Consider the following 21,567-nt stretch of genomic DNA (forward strand, 5'->3'; position numbering starts at 1 on the left):
AGAAGAAAATTTAAAATAGTGAAAAACATGACCAGAAATGGAAACAAAAATGAATGGGAAAAAAATCCATTTTGTTAATGACAAAAGGAGAAAAAGTAGACAAACAATAATACAAATAAAAAAAAATGTATTAAGCAAAACTAAAACTGAAACTTAAGTCCCAGTGAAACAAATTATTATTTCATTTTTGTCTAATGAAGTCTTGTAAAGATTGAAATGAATACAGAAATGTTTAAAAATGTACGTGAAAATGTCAAGAAGCAATAAACATTGAAACTCGATCTAAAAAAAAACTTTTAATAAAAAATGTCAAAGCCATACTTTCGGAACTTACTTTTCAAATATTTTTTTTTTTTAAATTAGGAGTAAATGTCTTTCATTTCTGCTTAAGGTCATTTCAGAGAATGAGAAATAGAAAGAAAAAGCAAAGAACAATGAAATTTAGTTTTACCAATTCAGCATCCAGATTTAAGGCAGCTTTGAGAGCAGCTTTCAAGGTGTTGATCCAGTCCTTCTCTGTCATGCCACTTTCTTGTGTGCCTATCACATAGATGTCATGGGGGAGACGACTCAACGTACGATCTTTACTTTTACCCTCACCATTACACTTGAGCCAAAACTTTAAGGATTCCACTGGGGCTGACTTGCCTGAAACACACGATATTACATGAGCCAGTATACACTACATTACATGAGCCAGTAGACACTACATTACATGAACTAATACACACTATGTTACATGAGCCAGTAGACACTACATTACATGAGCCAGTAGACACTACATTACATGAGCCAGTAGACACTACATTACATGAGCCAGTAGACACTACATTACATGAGCCAGTATACACTACATTACATGAGCCAGTAGACACTACATTACATGAGCCAGTAGACACTACATTACATGAGCCAGTAGACACTACATTACATGAGCCAGTAGACACTACATTACATGAGCCAGTAGACACTACATTACTTGAGCCAGTAGACACTACATTACATGAGCCAGTAGACACTACATTACATGAGCCAGTAGACACTACATTACATGAGCCAGTAGACACTACATTACATGAGCCAGTAGACACTACATTACATGAGCCAGTAGACACTACATTACATGAGCCAGTATACACTACATTACATGAGCCAGTAGACACTACATTACATGAGCCAGTAGACACTACATTACATGAGCCAGTAGACACTACATTACATGAGCCAGTAGACACTACATTACATGAGCCAGTAGACACTACATTACTTGAGCCAGTAGACACTACATTACTTGAGCCAGTAGACACTACATTACATGAGCCAGTAGACACTACATTACATGAGCCAGTAGACACTACATTACATGAGCCAGTAGACACTACATTACTTGAGCCAGTAGACACTACATTACATGAGCCAGTAGACACTACATTACATGAGCCAGTAGACACTACATTACATGAGCCAGTAGACACTACATTACATGAACTAATACACACTACACAAATAAATACACACTACCTTACATGAACCAATACACACTACACGAACAAATACACACTACATCTTGTTTCAATTCAACATAGGTTTATCCATCAACACTCAGTCATGTATCAAGTCAACATAGATTCCACCATCATGTTTCATGAGCTAGCCAGGAAAACCAGTGACTTGGCAGAATTTAAGTCATTGGTTAATATGCATGACTAAATGCATGACGCGTAGGACGTAATCATCTTCTTTTTTGAAGTAACGTCTGTATCATATAAGATAAGATAAGATACAACATAGATTCAACCATCAACACTCAGTCATGTTTCAAATCAACAAAGATTCAACCATCAACACTTAATCACATTTTTATCCATCCCTGAATACAAGACATCAGCTCTCACCCATGTTCCAAGTTCCAATAAAAATGGAGACATTGTCCACATCCTGTTCCTGTGAATGAAGTGATTTCATCTGTCGGATCTGCAGACAGAAACTTTCTCTCTCTAGAACACTCTGGAATTGGTAGTTGTACTTTTTCTTGTTGCTAAATATAACATGTAGCCTGCTGTTGTCTGTAGTGTTCTTCACTAGTTGAAGTACTGAAATACAGCAACAGACAGATAAGCACATAAACTGGGAAAAGGAGTCTTTACATTCAGCATTAATATTAATGTTTTCAGAGGCATATCCATTGGATAGACCATCTGATAGCGCTTTAATAACCAACTAAGGCACCAGCTTGCTTTAACTGACATAGAAGGCAGCACTTGGCAGCAGGCGGCTTCAGAACGAGACGACTGGAGATTTAATAACATAAAGGCCGCAACATACACATTTGAGACCTAAAGGAAATCTATAGCTGAGAACAGACAAAGAAGACGAAAATAGAACCTAAACAGACCACAGGCAGACAAAGGTTGTGTCTGTGCTGGATGTGGCAAAATATGTAGGTCACAGCTAGGACTATGTAGTCGAATGAAACAATGCACTCCTCCTTAAAATTTTCAGGCTTGAAGACAACCTTAATTATTAATATATATATTTAGAATATATTATTAAAGAGATTAATGCCACCAAATATTTTTCCTTTTAAAATGATTGATCAATATATGTAAGCCATATTTTTAGTTGTCTGTTTTGGAAATGACCATTTCTTCAGGTCAAATGAAATAAGTGCCACTTTGTCTGACTTAAAAGATTTATATTAGCTACAATGGAAACATTGTGTGTTGTGTGCTTAGTATAGCCATCCCATTGATAGCCACCAGTTCTAATGCTTCCATCCCACAGGAGGTTTGGACAACGACATTATAGTCTTCCTTTCTATAACTTGTAGAACAAAACAAAAAACACACTAAAGACTATTACAAGGATAAAGCTTGGTTGGGGCTGAATGAAAGTGACTCAAAAAAAAAAACACAAAAAAACTCAACTCCACAAAGTAGTTGGGAAGACAAACATCGGAAATATTTGAGTTTGAGCAACTTCTGAGTGCAGTCAACACCAATTAGTTTTTAAAGAGAAATTGAGCATAAATATTGCAACAATTTAGAATCCCATAATATTTTGTAAACCTATAAGAGAATGTTGGACTGGAACAAAATCCAACTCCTGGTTCTCTTGATCAAAATTATTTGTATGGCAGTTCAAGAAATAGGCTGCCTGACATTGACTTAGATCAAATTTTTTTAAACAAAAACAGCAAGATCGAAATAATCTCTACTGCCTCTACAATTTTCAGCACTAAAACCCATTGCATCATTAAATCAACCCATCATAGCAAAGCAGGAGCCATCTAACAAATATTCCAGTATCTGAGAACTTCAAGGAAAGAAGAGTTAGAACAACTTATGTGTCAGTCTTACACACATTCACTTACTTGTATCATGAGGGAAAGTGTTTGTGTGGTCCAAGTTTTCCTTGGAAGGTTTCACAGCATAAAATCTTCCCTGGTGGATGTCCACTGTCAGCTTCAGTTTATAATTTGCTTTACCATGCTTTAAAACTTTCACCTGAATGAAAACATAGAGATTATAGATAACTGGATGATGACAGCACATCAATAACATATAGAGGAAATAGAGCTAATGATTTCATTACAAATATACTTGTCCTTAGTCCAATCTCTCATTACAAATATACTTGTCCTTAGTCCAATCTCTCATTACAAATATACTTGTCCTTAGTCCAATCTCTCATTACAAATATACTTGTCCTTAGTCCAATCTCTCATTACAAATATACTTGTCCTTAGTCCAATCTCTCATTACAAATATACTTGTCCTTAGTCCAATCTCTCATTACATATATACTTGTCCTTAGTCCAATCTCTCATTACACAAACCCTCTAAGAAGCATTTAAAAAAAAAAACTTTCAATTTTTCAAACTCATATGCTGCTGGTAAAGTTATTGGCAAAACAGCTGTTTGAGAAAAACATCCATATAAAAAAGCTAAACAGATTCAAGAAATAAAAAATCACCCTTTGGGTCAGAATTTTGTAATTTTACCATCACAAAAGAGATACAAGACACTGATAGCAAAGACAAACAGACACAAACACTCTTTTGTTCCCCTGGCAATCAAATCATTAAATAGAAACAATCTGATATAAACTTTTCACATGTAAATTATGAGTGAGTCTTGCGTGAATGTACATTTTTGTTTTTTTTATAATTATAATGTTTTGTTAGATGTAATGCACAAATTATAAGACAAATTTCCTTACGGACAATAAAGATTATTATAATTAAATAATTAATGTGTAGAACTTTCACAAATAAATGATTCATTACTGCTGTCTTCAACTCACCCCTAAGATTGATAATTGTTAAAAAATGTGTTAAAAAATGTGTCAAGTATTTTTACTTTCTCAAACCTATACCTACAAACTATGATTAAATTCTATAAATGCTATACACATAATTTACAAAACACAAGATATTGTAACTGAAGACTAGTTTCTGGGAATGTCTGGCATGTAGCTTGGGCTGAAATATCTAGTTCATTTTAAGCATGAAAAATATTGGATTGGACTTTCCTAATTAGATTTTAAAACATATAATCCTCAGACGTATGCTCATTTTATTTTCTTAACACTATCAAGTTTAAGGGATGGTGACACAACATTTCTATAAGAAAACTTGCAAACCTCAAAAGTGGAAAGCGGAATGCTGATGCTGCTGTGCCGTCGTAGACCCAAGGGGAGAAAAAGCTGGGGTGGTGTGAGCGTGCCCACATCAGAGACATCAGGGTAGTTATACTCCTCCACCTTCGCACTGTCTTTGACAACTTCTTGAGCCTTAGAGGAGACAATAAGCACATACTAAACAATGGGGGAAGTATGGAGATAGAAACAAAATCTCTTGTCGTGCTGAAAGTTCAAGTAATCTACTTGATCCAAGGTGATGGATAACTTAGTTTCTTAGCGTAAATAACTTCAACTTTCTTATCTTGTATATTACAGACATTACTGCAAAAAAAGATGATAATTACATCCTATGCATTTCATGTGTCAATCTAGTCATGCATGTTAATTGATGACTTAACTCTGCTAAGTCGTTTGTTTTCCTTTAGTTATGAACATCTGCGCCAACAAAATATATTTCTTCTAATAGTGATACATTAAGACTAAGTGTTGGAAGCGTTTCAGTTCATTTTCATTCAGTGTTAAAAAAAATATTTCATCATAAAATATCAAAAGATAGGCGAATAGAATTATAACTAAAAGCTGTCTTTAGGTATATTTAATTTTTCTTACATTCTAAAAAGCCTAAGGCATTAGAGAGAGAGAGAGAGTTCCCCTTTCAGACCATGAGATCTATAGGGCAGATGATGCAAAGGTCATCTGTTCTGTGGCCCAAGGTTAATGAGGGTGTCACGTGGCCAGCACAACAACCAAATGCCTTTACTTTTTCCTCAACTAATGTCAGTACCCATTAGAGCTCAGTCCAAAGATCCCAAAATTAAAAAATCCCAGAATAAAAAGCCTAAGGCATCAATTATTACCATTAGTGTTAAATTTTAAGAGAAATATTAATTTCAAGTATGTTATATTTTTTTGAATGGATGAAGGTGGTTACTATATCTGAGATGCACAATTATTCCAGGTAGTCTTACAACAGTTAATCTTCAGTCCAGCATGCAAATATTTGTCCCTTAAGTGCTCACCTTTTTCTCTAAAGCTAAGATGTGTGTTCGACACGTCTCGAGTTTGGCAGCCAGGAAGTCAATGTAGGAGCCCAACTGAACAGAACCAATAGAGAAACAACACAATTTTAAAAAAATGACATCTTCTTACAAATCTTAATGTCATATTGTATGTAGGAAAGATGTGTTTGTAAGAACCTTGTTGGTAAAAGTCTATTAGTTTCAAACTAACCAAGAAAGTGACATTGTCCATGCCGGCGTGAGAAAACAAAAATTTTTTTTTTTAAACTGATGGTGGAGATGAAGTAGACCTAAATTTTGTCTTTAAACTCTTTTAGTGCGGTATTACTCTCAGCAACTTGATATTTAACATTTATTTATTTATTTTTATGTTAAACTTTTTATTTCTCTCTTTTTAGTTTATTTTCCAGATGTGGGAGTGATTGTTCTTTGTTTTGGTAGTAAATTTGATGCAGTGCCATCACGGTTTTTAAAAAAAGACAACAATGTGTTTATGGTTCCTCTTTTTTAGTTTACTTCCAGGGACCCGAAAAAAAGTAAATACTACAATTTCTTAGTGCATTTGTTCATCTTTTATGAAATTTGATGTGATAAAATGTGTATATTATTGTGTCTGTTCAACATTTATGGATTAAATGTTTAATTAAAAGGTTAAATCTTTTAGTATATTGATTTTTTAAAGAATTTTTTTTTTTATATTTCCTTTTACCGTGCTCAGTTTAAAATTAATGAAAAAAAAAATTATTTTTCTTGAATAATTAATTTTTTTATACTTTTGTAGCCCATTCATTTCCTTTCAAATAAAATCAAATATGTTAGAATATGTTTTAGTAACTCTAACCCCTTGAAAAATTTGCATTTATTCCGAAAAACTCTATTTTTTTCAATCCAAATAATTGGCACTGAAAGAGTTAGTTTCTAGAGTTTTGAGAAGAAAGTCTTACCCTGTCAGCTGCATTGGAAGTGTGTGTCTTGTCATCATCTTCCTGGCTCAGCATGTCATGACACATTGACAGTTTTAATAAGAAGACATCCAGCTCTCTGGGAAGAGTTGTAGGAATAAGAATGAATGCAAGGAATGTCTCTAAATTATAAAGGAAATGAGAGATGGCAGCCTGGCTAAGTAGTATGCACTTCAGGCTTATAACAATGGTCCCCAGGTTCAAAACTTGATCGATGTCATTCAGTAGGTGGTTTGGGCTGTAAGAATGTTTATTTCTAAATGAAACTTACAAGACAAACATTTTAGAGGAAGTTTTATTTGGAATAGAGTTTCATTACTCAAACTTGAGCTCTTTTTTAATTTTAACCCTTAAAGTGCTGAGCTTTTTTACAAGAGTGCATACAAAATGAAATTACAATTCTAGTGTTTAGAGGCTAAACTACCACACGGGTCTAAAGGGTTAAAATATCCTATCTTTGTATATAACACACCCATTTCTTTATGAATTTAGGAAGCAAACAGATGAAAAAAAATTTTTGGTCATCCACCACAATATAGAACAAATTGTAACCTTGGCTCATTTGATTGCTCTGAAAGCCCACAGAATGTCAGCTTCAATTTTATAAACCTTTTTTTTTAATGGAATAAATTTTATTTTAATTTAGAAAGTTTCCTGTTAGATTTCAAAGGTACAATGTCCTTGTAGAAATAACATTTTGAACCAGCACTGCATGGAGTCTAAAGACTTTTTTCTAAATAAATGTTTATCTTTGAACAGAAACCAAACTTGAAGGGTTACATCATGTTAAGATACTGTTACGAATCTCACTATCCAGGCTCGCTGCAAACTGCACCACACGACACCACCAACTTAAAGAACTTGACAACTCTGGGCTTCAAATAACGTAATGGTTTAATGTCAATAAATAACAGCCAATACTGTACAATTGGCAGCATGTAACACAAGACTGTACAAATATCTTTCCGCTGTATCAACTCTTGCACTTTTCTCTCTGTCTCGTCTTAGACTTGTACTGAGCCGTTGTAACAAACTGTAGATCGGGAAGTTGTGACTGACTGGTCTCTGATACCTTCACTCTTTATATAGGGTCCCTGCTGGCCTTCTCGAACCGGACAGACCGCCGCTCGACGTTTCTGAGTGGTCAGATGACTACAAAGCTACTGAACTGTGTTCACAACGCCGATCCTTCCCAAACCATCAAGTTGAAACTCGTCTCGGCTGACCGTCATAACTCCTCATGCTCCACTGCTCGTCTAGCGCTGGCCTGGGGTGATTGGCGTTGGCTGACTACACACACACACACCATCTGTGCCACCACCAGGTTTATAACAATACCAATCTTCTGAATTTTTTTATTCATTAAGTGTTTTATTGGAAACACAAAATATTATTTAAAAAACATATTTAAAAGAACTATCAACTCCTACCCTTAGAGACATTTTTGTCTTATCTAGAAATCTCGAGTGCAATATAATTCATTTTATTGTGGATGGTAACAATTATAATTTACCTTTGCAGCCCCTTCCCAGCTATAGCTAACAGTTTCTGGAACTCAGGCATTGGGTACCTGCCTCCTTCAGCCCCAAAAGTTTTGGCATCTTTCTCCAAACCCTCATCTACATAGGCCTTCATGGCATCAACAAACTCACCATCACAACTGCAGAGGTCATAAAAAAAACAAAAAAACATTTAAAAAGAAACAAAGATGTAACTGTACAGGCTCTATTCAGACTCTATGCATTCTTCTAGAAACTTCTTACTTTCCAAATCTTATAGTTCATGTCACCCGATTTTATGACTTCTCAAATGTAACAAGAAAATTAAAATAATCACACAGTTATAATATGGTATGTAATGTATAACCATTGGGCAAGGTGGCCGAGTTGAAAAACACTTGGCTTTCAAACTGAGTGGTTAAGGCAAAGACTTCCTTTTTGAATTTATGGATTCATAGGAGGTCCTGAGTGCCCCACATTCTAATGAGTCGCAATAGTTGTAATAAAATAGTTGGAGAAAAGCTTTTGGTCATTGTGCTGGCCAAATGAAACCTCATCATCTGCGAGCAATATAAACAGATGAGCTTTATATCGTCTGCCCAATAGACTCCAAGGTTTGAAAGGGACAATAGACTTTTACTACTACCTGACACCCACATGTTTGTTCATCAAGACAGGAGTAGGAAATAAAATGATATAAAGAAGCAAAAGAAATGAATACAAACATTGAAAGGTCAAGTCTAGAAAGAGTATTTATTAAGAAATGAATGCAAACCTTGAAAGGTCAAGTCTAGAAAAGTTATTGAGAACACCAAACTTGAAAGGTCTGATGATTCCACTTTTATCATCTATTTCTGGCGTCTGCTTGGCATCTTCAAAATCATCATCCTCTGAAAGAAACAAAACAAAACAAAGACTTGCTGAGTGTTATTTTACAAAGTACAAATGCTGAATTGTATATGAGACCAAAAAAAAAATAAAACTTCAATATAGTGTGCCTAAAGTGTGCTTAAAGAAATTTTAAAAAAAAAGAAGAAAGCGATGGAAAGACAATATAAAAGAATGGACGGCACTGCCACTGAAAGAGATTCTATCCAAGGCAAAAGACAGAAAGGAATGAAGAAAAACGATCGACAAATCTTGTGTGATGCCCCAATATTCCAACAGACTAATGCAGGTGATTTTTTTTTAACTGCTTAACAAATTGATCTTTTATAAAATAGCCAAAGAAAAAGAAGATAAAAAAAAAATCTGTTTCTAATCCAGCATTCAAATCTGTATTTGTGTCTAGGTTTTGTATTAGGTGCAGAGGGAAATGAAATGAAAAACTAGTTATTGAGGAAAGGCTGTAAGAGTGGGAAGATGGACCATATCAGGACAATAAGGCTGTTGCTCTCCTGTCCCTTAAGAGTTCTGCCACAGTGGTTCATTAAACTACTAAGGGTCAGTTCCATTAGAATCAAACATTTGTATTTGGGGTGATGAGGCCCCTAAGCAGATAAAGTTTGGGGACAACTGATGTAAGGAAAAATAATAGCAACATTTCCTTTACCTCGGAAACTTGAAAACATCTTTTTTTTTATTAGCAATTATGTCAAAAATTTCACTATTCAGGGGTGCGTTGGCAAATGATGAAGCACTTGGCTGATGACAGGAAGGTCTTAAGTTTCAATCTCAGTGAAGGCTAGGATTTTGAACTACGATTTTTTAGGATGGTCCAGAGTCCACCCAACTCTAATAAGTAGCTGGCATTAGTTTGGGAAAGTAGAGGTGATTGGTCATTGTGCTGGTCACATGACAATCCTTAACCATCATCCATAGAAACAGATGACCTATATCCCCCACTTTATGGATCACAAGGTCTGAAAGAGGTAATTTACTTTATCTTACACCACTTTTCTGGATTTTTGAGAATGCCTATGTCTAAATAGGTACCTGACATTAGTTGGGGAAAAGTATAGGCTGTTGGTCCTTGTGCTGGCCACATGACACCTCGTCAAGCATGGGGCACAAAACATATGACCTTTACATCAACTGCCCCAAAGATCGCTTGGTCTGAAAGGGGGTACTTTACTTTTTTAAAACTATTGTTAGACACTTAGTTTGTATTTGTAGTTATATAGAAACGCACCATTGTAGGGGCATTTTGAACGTGACAAGTGATGCTTGGGATTAGTTGGGTTGGAAGCTTCTTAGAGACAGAAAATCAGTTGGTGATAGGATTCCATAGGATTAAGATGTATTTTATCGACAGAGACATCGACTGTGGCCTTTTGTGGATTAAACATTATTCAGACTGTTCAACGAAGTTTCAGACTCGTCTCTTAACTGTTAAAACCGGTGGTACTTGTTTTGCTTGTGTGTTATTGCACTGGAATACACCTGAACAAGAAACTCATACATTTGCAGAGTAATCTGTCATAACCTGACAGTCATCAACAATTGACTACAAGACAGACAGGCATCCATCACACAATAAGCGTGGGAAGCGTGGTCGAGAGGCCAAGTGCGCTTGAACTTGGCTTGGCTACCTAGAAGGGGGCTCGAGGTTCGACACCCGACTCGGGCAGATTTGTGTTTACTAAGCGCCTAAAGGCAGCACGGAAAACCAACTCCTAGATACCCCCTCCCCCCCACCAGTCCACAAATGAGATTGGACCAAAAGTGCTCTGAGCATGCTATAAGCATGAAAGTAGCGCTATATAAAATCTATAATAATAATAAATGTATAAGACTTTAGTACAACATGTAATCCAAGCTCCTATAGCATGCTCAGTACGCTATGATCCAATGTCTTTTAAGCTTCAGGGGACACCAGGGAGATAGTTTCAGTGGCTGCTCAAGTCAAATCTGGAATTAAAACTTCCCAATCTACCTTCTCTTCGAAAATTCAGTCAAGTTCTTTATGCCACACAAAGTACAGTTAATTCCTAAGACCAACTAAAAAGATAACCAGTACTGTCTATGCAACACTATCACAAGGTCATAGAGATAAAAAGATACATTTGTTTTGATGTTGACTTCTTGTACAACAGGATTAACTTCCTTGATCGTGCAGTTATTGTTCTCAGAGATTCCACTTCCTCTTAGTTACACTGCCTTACTTCTATTTGTGATACTGACATGCAGACAACATCAAGATAAGTAAAAGGGGGGGGGGGGGTCAGGAAGGGAAAAAAAAAGGAAGGAGATAGGTTACATGGAGATATATGAATCACTAAGAGACCGTGAGACCAACAAAATGTCTATATTTGGACTTGACCAGACAGAAAATTGATTCTTACAAACTCCAAGATAACAGTTTGTCTGAAATATAAATTTCCTTCTCTTTTAAAATAAGTTGAATTTCTAGAAATAGGATGTTCTTTATGTCAAACTAAATCCCTGGGCTGGGTTTAACTATTACAGAGTAAAAGAAACAAGAAACTAACCACCAATTCAACTTTTAAGATCTTCAAGAACATGTTAAAAGAAATATAAAAAAAGGTACACTAATGTTGGAGACTGTCCCTAATTTTTTCACTAATGTTGGACACTGTCCCTAATTTTTTCACTAATGTTGGACACTGTCCCTAATTTTTTCACTAATGTTGGACACTGTCCCTAATTTTTTCACTAATGTTGGACACTGTCCCTAATTTTTTCACTAATGTTGGAGACTGTCCCTAATTTTTTCACTAATGTTGGACACTGTCCCTAATTTTTTCACTAATGTTGGAGACTGTCCCTAATTTTTTCACTAATGTTGGACACTGTCCCTAATTTTTTCACTAATGTTGGAGACTGTCCCTAATTTTTTCACTAATGTTGGACACTGTCCCTAATTTTTTCACTAATGTTGGATACTGTCCCTAATTTTTTCACTAATGTTGGACACTGTCCCTAATTTTTTCACTAATGTTGGAGACTGTCCCTAATTTTTTCACTAATGTTGGACACTGTCCCTAATTTTTTCACTAATGTTGGAGACTGTCCCTAATTTTTTCACTAATGTTGGACACTGTCCCTAATTTTTTCACTAATGTTGGACACTGTCCCTAATTTTTTCACTAATGTTGGAGACTGTCCCTAATTTTTTCACTAATGTTGGAGACTGTCCCTAATTTTTTCACTAATGTTGGACACTGTCCCTAATTTTTTCACTAATGTTGGAGACTGTCCCTAATTTTTTCACTAATGTTGGAGACTGTCCCTAATTTTTTCACTAATGTTGGACACTGTCCCTAATTTTTTCACTAATGTTGGAGACTGTCCCTAATTTTTTCACTAATGTTGGACACTGTCCCTAATTTTTTCACTAATGTTGGACACTGTCCCTAATTTTTTCACTAATGTTGGACACTGTCCCTAATTTTTTCACTAATGTTGGACACTGTCCCTAATTTTTTCACTAATGTTGGACACTGTCCCTAATTTTTTCACTAATGTTGGATACTGTCCCTAATTTTTTCACTAATGTTGGATACTGTCCCTAATTTTTTCACTAATGTTGGATACTGTCCCTAATTTTTTCGCTAATGTTGGACACTGTCCCTAATTTTTTCACTAATGTTGGACACTGTCCCTAATTTTTTCACTAATGTTGGACACTGTCCCTAATTTTTTCACTAATGTTGGACACTGTCCCTAATTTTTTCACTAATGTTGGATACTGTCCCTAATTTTTTCGCTAATGTTGGACACTGTCCCTAATTTTTTCACTAATGTTGGATACTGTCCCTAATTTTTTCGCTAATGTTGGATACTGTCCCTAATTTTTTCGCTAATGTTGGATACTGTCCCTAAGTTTTTCTGATTTGTTCATTACTTTGAAAAACAGTATCATGGAATGGTGGATTATTATATTGATTTATTAAAACCTCAAATTTTGAATTTAAACAAATGTTTTTTAATCCTTATCTTAATATTCTATGTTTTTATAATTTAGGACTTGATGCTCAATGTTTTTGTAATTTTGTAAAATAGTAGATAATTTGAATTTATTTATTTTTTTAACAACCAGTGTTGAATTTTTTGCTATCTGTTATAGAAGTGTCACATAAAAGTTGTTTAGATGGAGCTAGTGGACCCACATTTGAGAAAAACATAACAGTGAGGATCCATTCACAATTGAAACAGATGTAACTATTGAAATACAACATAACAGATTCACAAAACTCATAGGTTACAACTCACCAGAGTCTCCATCTGCCATCTCTGCACCCTCAGGTGAAATTGGCTTTTTTAAGGCACATACCAAACCATTCTTTTCTCCCTTGGCAATGTACGATGTTATCAAGCTGGGCAAATCTGTGTAGGACGGAGGCTGCATGTCTCCCTCAGACTATCCAAGAATAAAGCAAATTTAAATAATTGACGATATACAGATTCCAGCTTGTGTTTGACATAACATTAGAGCACATTTTCACTGTCCAAGAACATCTCCAGCAGTTCATATTTTGATTTTACTAAGACTTTACCAAACTGTTTGGGACATTAAGATTACTTCTCCTACATGTCTCATGAGACAAAATTTGTCAAGAATAGGAGACCCTCCCACCAAGACACTGCTGCCAATGAGCACCATGGGAATAAAAAATGAATCATATCAAATGCAATATGGCAGAGGAAAATGGCTACTTGAATTATCCTGGCTCACATAAGTTGCTATATCCAAACCCACCCAGCCTACTCAATATTCAATAATAAGAATAAGTAATACAATTTATTATTCTGGGGGAGATTAGTTTTGCAGATGTGTATTGGACAAGATCATCTTTCAAAGTATTATAGTGGGAGCAAGCTGTGAAGATGGGAAGACAGCATAAAAGAATGGACGGGCCTGCCATTGAATGAGGTTCTATCTAAGGCAAAAGACAGAGAGGAATGGTCAACAAATCTTGCAAGGTGCCCCAATGGACTAAGGGATAGGTAAAGGTAAAAAAAGCTGTGAGGATGGATAGCTTGTAGAAACAGAACAAGAAAATCATTTTAAAAAATAAAAAAAATTTTTTTAAAAGTTTAATTATATCAATTAGTTTGGATCAATCATGTAATTATACCAATGACTGACTTAGACAATAATAAATCTGTGCAATTGGAGATATATTTACCTTTTTTTTTTTTAAATCTTTCAGCTTTCTCAATGCACTATGATCCTATCACTTGTCTGGAGTAGTTGGGAAAAGGGTGGGTGGGAAGAAGAGGGTATCTTGGTGAATGTTTACATGATCGTTTTTTTAAATGCATAAAAAAAATGTTTACTAAAGGTTCAAAGGTTCAGGGAACTAATTCAACTTATACCACCACATATGTCAAATACGATGTCTTTACCTTGTTCAAAATTCCAAACAAAATAATTACCAAATATTTAATTCACTAATTGTTTAATTTTTCTTTATTGATTCTCATGTTGTCAGGAAAAAGAAATGATTGTGCCAAATTTCAGCTTAATCTGAGATTGGGTGTGGGAAAAATGACGTTTACAAACTTATGACAGACAGACATACAAAAAGTTTGTAAAAAAAGAAAGTTTTATATTATTGTGTTACAATCTAGAATCAAAAGAGTTGATATGGTAACACAGGAAATTACAACACTTTAAATATAGACAGTTACAATAGAAAACTGTACAGGGTAGACTAAAGATGACATCTACAGAAATAGACATTGCCCATCGTAAATGGAGAATGTTGTATGAAATGTCTGGAGCTGTAAGGGATAGCAATAGCTGTGTGGACTCACAAGAGATTGAAGTCTTCTTTAGTTAATATCACAACAGCTGCCAACAATGTCACCAGTGAATGAATTGGTTAGATAACATCGAAGTGCAGTGCACTGAATTATCACTTAATTTGCATATGGCTTCAGGCATGGAGCAGGGAAGGCAATTATTTATTGCACCAGTAATAAAATTGGTTTGGCATTTGTTTTCCAGTGTTGTCTTTGTTTTCTTGTTGATGGTCGTAAAACTTATTATTAGAAAGACACTATATTACATATTTAGAAAAAGGAATATAAACTATTTCTAATTATTTTCTGTAAATGAATGGTTGAGATCAACAAGAACTTCAGGAGCAAATGTGACACATTAAATAACTCAAAAAAACAATACATTAAAACAAACTGCTTTAAAAAACAAAGCTTATATTAAGTGTAATTGTATCAATCAGTCATGTATGACTGACCTAGACATAATAAGTGTGTGTGATTACAAATGTGTTTACTAACTGTATTTGTTTAGTTTTTAGCTTGCTTGGTCCAATTATGACAAGGTGAGGGAAGAAGGAGGGGGTATCTTGGGTGAATGTTTACATGATCATTTTATAAATGCTTAAACAAAAAAATTTCACTCAGGGCTTGAGTCCTCAAGGGGACTAATTCAGCTAATACCACCACATCTGTCAAGTAGGATTTCTTTCCCTTATTCAAGATACCATACAAAATAATTAATTACCAATAGCTAATTAACTAACTGTTTAATTTTTTTTTTATTGACTCTTGTGTTGTCAGGTAAAAAAAAATAATTGTGCACAATTTCAGCTTAATCTGTGATTGGGTCTGAGAGAAATAATGTGTACAAACTTTTTTACCATACAGAGAGACAGAGTTTGATATAAGCTTTGTAAAAAAAAGTAATACATGGTTATCTGCCTTGAAGTACTCTGAGGCCCAATGCCCCCTGACTCCAACATACACACATACATTGTTCAATAAACTTTTTTAAAAAAAAGATAAAAAGTTTAAACTAATAAAATAAAATTTTGTTTAAAAGTGGAATAGACCTAGACTCACCCTCTACACAATACATCTACTCGCCCTGAACACACTCAAAATAGCAACAAACTGGCAGTTCACTTAGCAGGTTGTCTATGATCGTGAACTAAGGCTTTGCACTTTGAGCAAGGGAAGACAAACACCCTCGATAGCTGTGCTCACACACACACAGGTATACAGTATAAAAAAAAAAAGGTGTGTTAATATACCTGTACTGAGAGCCTGCCATCCTTGTCAGGGAGTATTCGGTATTGATGAACTCGATTCTGGAATCTGTGAGAGAAAATGTTTTTTACATTATCTACAGCTAATTTTAGATTCCCAGGTATGTTTTTTATATTTATTTTCTATTCTGCTAAAAAAAAAAAAGATGTAATTTATTGTGTGTAAAACTTGTTTGAAAATACATATATAAAATTATATCTAATAGCATGACATTAAAGTAAGCTCCCCTCTCAGGCTTTGTGGTCTATAGGGCAGATGATGTCAAGGTCATCTGTTTCTGTGGTCTATAGTTAAGGAGGGTGTCATGTAGCCAGCACAATGACCAAACACCTTTGCTTTTCCCCAATTAATGTCAGGTACCCATTAGAGCTGGGTGGACTTAGAGACACCCTAAGGATCCCGAAATTAGAAATCCCAGTCTTCAACAATATTTGAACCCTGGACCGCCCAGTTTGGAAGCCAAGCAGGAATAAAAGGGGGATTTTTAAAAAAATGTGCCCCCCCCCCTTTAATTTTTTTTCCTGAGCCCCAACCCACCTGCAACAAACAGTAGATTAAATGCCCAACATTCCATGACATCAAACCCAGATGACACAAATATTAATAACACCCAAAAAGTTGATCACCAACCAAAAAGTTGAGGGGAAAAAAGAAATGTCAGTTTGACTTCAAAGTGTAACTTATTACTCACAACAGACAAAGGACGTAGGCGCCCACCACAGACTCACTGTCTCTGACCAGAAAGCTGCCATCAATGCCTTCCTGCAGCAGCAGTTCTTCAGCGTGGAGACGGGAGATGCCTTTGTGGAAGAACACCCCAGACATTCTGGTGTGCAGGCTACGCCCTTGAGTTCTTCCGTTAGAGCTGCCGATTGGAAACCAACATTCTATTAGCAAAACCTCCAATGGCTTACAATTGATTCATTTATGGATTATGCTTTTCAACTATATATCTTCAAAATAATACAAGAGTTTACTACTGGATTACAGGGTCCTTAGATAAACATATTAACTACACTTAAAAATAACTAACCCCCCCCAAAAAAAATTATAAATATTTAAGCTTCTGAACATTTCAAATGCTTATAAAAATACAAATTCATGAATTATTTCTAGGAGTTAATGTTTGTTATTGATCAACATTTATGTGGATAAAAACTTGTCTAAACAAGCTAAATACAGGCTGAAAATTAAAATTTGTTTAATTTTATAAATAAATATTCAACTTTAAAGTGAGGGATTTCATAAACCCTGTGGTTTTTTTTTTTTTGTTTTGGTTTTTTTTTTAATCATACTTTTTATTTAAATAAATAGGTTTTCTAAAAACAAAAAAGGTTTATGGTAATTAAAAAAGAAAGAAATAATGAAGACATCCATTAAATGCTGACACAAGAGAAGAGATCATGCTGATGTGACTCCATTGATTGGACATTGACATGCTGGTGGGAGGCTAAACAAGGAGCACAGGTTCCAGGTGCCCCCCCCCACCACTCTCCTTACAACTCCCCTTCACACCAGTAGCTGTCACATTTGACATTTACATCAATAGCACTGACCTGTGTATGTGTGGAGCAGGCATGTGCCGTAGGTGAGGCTTGAGTGTGAGTGTTTTTTTGGAAATTATTACCTCCCTATGCATACAAGCCATAAAGACAATCACGTGACGAGAGCATTTGGGGGGGGGGGGCACCGGTATTAGAATATCCTTGGTCCATCTGGGCTCTGTCACTTACCTGAAACATTTCACACGCACACACAGAGAGAGAGAGAGAGACAGACAGACAGAGAGAGACAGAGAGACAGAGACAGAGAGAGAGAGACAGAGAGGGAGACAGACAGAGAGACAGAGAGAGACAGAGAGAGAGAGAGACAGAGAGAGAGAGAGACTGAGAGAGACAGAGTGAGAGACAGAGAGAGAGACAGAGAGAGAGAGACAGAGAGAGAGACAGACACAGAGACAGAGAGAGAGAGAAAGAGAAAGAGAGAGCTGGGGGCAAGTAGAGCACGTGACTACAGTCAGACTACCAAGTGATTCATGCCACAACACTGGGAAGTTTCGCCACAGAAAATACTCTGGCACTAAAACAATACATGGAATGCAAACACTTAATCATTTCATTTCCTTCTTAAAAACGACGGACTCTTCCATCTTGTGACTTGGACCAAAACCAATACAACTTATTGATAGCCCTACTTCATGTCATTGTAAGACTGTTGCCGGAAGGAACCCAAAAAAAATGTAAACAAAAATTTTAATGATGAGTATGTGTGTGCGGTGGGCCTAATACTTGAGTAATACGTTGTTGTTGTTTTGTACAGACCGCCCAGGCTTTTCCCCCAGCAATGGAGAGGTCACACCATCTCGGAATGCCACAGACGTTTTCTTTTACAGACAGTACCTCTGTTTAAGTCAGACTTTCATGGGGGAGCCTGGACGCTGATCTCAACAAAACAAAACGGCTCAAACGATGGATCTATAAATGCAGCAGATAATGTATAACGCAGTGATAAGAATTGCTAGCACGTTGGCCACATTAGGAAAAACTCTTAGTTTTACCTTGATCATTTTTGAAGCAAAAAAAAAATAAATAAATAAATTTAGATTTGGCTAGAGATCTAGATCTAGGTCTAAAGGCCTATTTACCATCGGTTTTGTAAAGAGCATCGCGTTCTTGAAATGACTATCGCTTTCGGGAATTTCCTAACTTTTCTGACCGAAAGAGTTTAATAAATGAATGTTCAGGAACATTTTGCGCATCGTCTTGTAAGTCTAGATCTAAACGCCTATCCCTGGAATATTATAAAGTGTACTAGATCTCTACATTCGCTTAACCAGGATTTTTTCTTGGGGAGAAGAGGGAAGGGGCGGGGTAAAAGAAATGTTCCATTGGTTTGTATCTAAGATTCATTAGTTATTAAGAGAAAAACAATCACTCTATAAGTTGAATACCGGAGGTATGGTCTTTTTTTTTTTTTTTTTAAATATTTTTTAATGTTTTTCTTCTTTAAATCTCAATGTGAACTGCTCAATAACACTGGTAGGCCTACACGCTGAGAAACATTATGGAAGTGCTACAAAGCACACATTTTGAGAAGAGGCCACACCGGCACAAAGTGGAATCTCTGCCACACGGTGAATGAAAGAAAAAAGTGAGACGAGAAGGGGGATCAATTGGAAAATGGGGGATAATCTCCCTTCACTCGCTACTTAGGGGTAACGTGAGTACAGCGATGAGAACAAAGGAAGTACTGTATACTAGAGGGTAAGGGATCCAAGCCAGTCTAGGGGAGATTTTGCCAACGTAAATATTTAGCTTTCTGTGTGTTGTGACAGGGACTCGGAGGACATTACCACCGCCAAGTCCACTCCCTCTCCCCTTGGCTAGTGAGCAATGGTCTTGTCATCATCATGTTTCCACTGTGGCCGCTATGACCGGCTGATTATGAGGCGTTGATGACGTCATTCTGAGGCATCGATGGTACAGAGGGTGTCACAGTTCGGAGACACATTTAACAGAGCTTGGGCTCTAAGGCACTTGCAAACACACAAAAAATCCCTTTTGGAAATGTGTCGTGTCAATTATGAGAAAACAATGTCACTGTGAATGTGTCCTACACAATGACCGACAGACTATGGTCCACCCCCGGCAGTCAGAAGCACTCTTGCTTCTCTGATCACCTTTTGGATATATACATCTGTTTGTTGTTTGTTTGTTTGACATGTTTCGGGAGTTTCTTTAGAAAGTAAAGATTGACACATCCTTGCCCAAACCTCCCGCAGGACATGCCGGAGGAATGTCTTGAGAGCAGGGTAAGGTTTGAGCCCGGGACCACCGAGACGACAGTCCAGCGCGCTTACCACACGACTGGGCAGCCATCCAACATGTGCGTGAATGCGCTATGAAAGCGTTGTGATGGTCACACAATCCACACTTACTTAAAGCATGAACAATACGAGCTATGACGCATTAAACGCGTTATAATCCCGATTTGATATAAACTTACAGTTAGAAAGTTAACCATCCTTTACGATCCAAAGAATGAATTAGTTGTATATCTGAGCAGCTGAGCATCCAAGCTTACAGTTGAACACACCAAAATATCATCAAGAAAGCAACCAACTGGTCTTGAAGAAACTGTGCCCCGTAAGACAGAACACACCAGTAAGAAATAATAGGTATAGTCTTACACCGAGTCAAGCTTCCTCTATCTCTAGATTTACATAGCACATTCCCCACTCCACTGGAACTAAACCACTCGAGACATCGACTGAACACTAAAGGATCTCGTTTTTTTCCTTTTCTGACATAGATAGACTATATCCATTTCCGTGTCTTGTAGCACGCTGTCACATGGCTAATACCGTCTATTCTCAAACAAGGCGGAGCTGGTGTAAAAGTCAGTGGGGAAATAGGTTTTCCGGTTCATCGATACGACTTTTTTTTTCAAACAGGGCGGAGCTGTTCTTTTGCAAGATGGGTTTTCCTGTTCGCTGATAGCACTTTTCAAAATGATCCATTCTCAGACAAGGCGGAGATATGAGAAGTTGGAAAAAGGGTTTTCTGTTTCATTGATACAACTTCATAATGTGGCACGAAATGTAAACGACTAAGATATGTATATGTATGTGTGTGTGTGTGTGTGTGTGTGTCCCACTTTGTTTAAACACAAATAGCTACTCCACTGCCCAAGTAGAACTAGCATGTCGCAATCCCCCATCAAGTTCCGGGTTGCTTTCTTATTTTGTATCAAAGTTCCGCGTGATAATTTTGTGTTTAGATCGTGTAACACTGGAATCCAACTTAGTAGGGTGACAAAGGGCCCGGTGACAAAGGGCTCGGTGACAAAGGGCTCGGTGACAAAGGGCTCAAGAGGCACAGAACTGTTCCCTTCCTCTGCAACAGTTCCCATCCTATCGTCATCTAGAACAGTGCGGGGCACCACATGCAATCTGCTGCCCTCTTCTCTCCATTTCTCTTAGTTGGTCACCCTAACACTATGACCTGTCCAGTCTTTGATATTTCGTTCCAACATCAATTCGCCTTTTTGTACCTGTTGCTTTGTGTGCAACTACAGCAGCGATGGATGGATAGAACGTTGATTTCTGTACCACCCAGTTCTCTTATGCCAGGGGTTCTCAACTTGTGGGTCGCGACCCCCTTGGGGGGGGTCGATTGACGATTTGCCAGGGGTCGCCTAAGACCATCAAAAATATGGATTGTTATTGTCTACTCTTCTATTTCTGTATGTGTGTGTGTGGGGGGGGGGTTGTAAAAAGGGGTTGCCGAGCTTAAAAGGTTGAGAACCGCTGGTCTCTTAAGCTGAGCTGAGCTGATAAGGGGACATCACCTCACAATGTTTCTACATTTCTGAGCAGTCAATAGTTACCGGCAAGAGTTTCTAGTGGCAGCCAATAGTAATCAAAATACTAAATGTGTAATAGAGCTTGTAGTATTGTGAAAA

At 36.7% G+C, this 21,567-nt stretch overlaps 1 protein-coding gene across 12 annotated transcripts in view; it reads right to left on the reverse strand.

Moving 5' to 3' along the window:
• LOC106072599 (phosphatidylinositol 3,4,5-trisphosphate 5-phosphatase 2-like) overlaps positions 1-21,567 on the reverse strand; it is a 71,745-nt gene that overhangs the window by 18,195 nt on the left and 31,983 nt on the right. For 10 of the 12 annotated variants that reach the window (XM_056011798.1, XM_056011792.1, XM_056011795.1 and 7 more), the window contains 11 exons: positions 16,796-16,969; positions 16,089-16,152; positions 13,300-13,447; positions 8,900-9,014; positions 8,139-8,285; positions 6,608-6,704; positions 5,664-5,738; positions 4,645-4,794; positions 3,374-3,506; positions 1,896-2,093; positions 452-648 (listed from right to left, as the gene is read on the reverse strand). In XM_056011798.1, the coding sequence (XP_055867773.1) occupies positions 452-648; positions 1,896-2,093; positions 3,374-3,506; positions 4,645-4,794; positions 5,664-5,738; positions 6,608-6,704; positions 8,139-8,285; positions 8,900-9,014; positions 13,300-13,447; positions 16,089-16,152; positions 16,796-16,929 (1,458 nt within the window). In that variant the 5' untranslated portion in view covers positions 16,930-16,969. Of the gene's footprint in view, positions 1-451; positions 649-1,895; positions 2,094-3,373; positions 3,507-4,644; positions 4,795-5,663; positions 5,739-6,607; positions 6,705-8,138; positions 8,286-8,899; positions 9,015-10,999; positions 11,029-13,299; positions 13,448-16,088; positions 16,153-16,795; positions 16,970-20,109; positions 20,667-21,567 lie in introns of those variants that run through there. The other 2 variants (XM_056011799.1, XM_056011803.1) reach the window with 2 other exon arrangements.

The sequence above is a fragment of the Biomphalaria glabrata genome, chromosome 15 (assembly GCF_947242115.1).
Source record: "Biomphalaria glabrata chromosome 15, xgBioGlab47.1, whole genome shotgun sequence".
NCBI lineage: Eukaryota > Metazoa > Mollusca > Gastropoda > Planorbidae > Biomphalaria > Biomphalaria glabrata.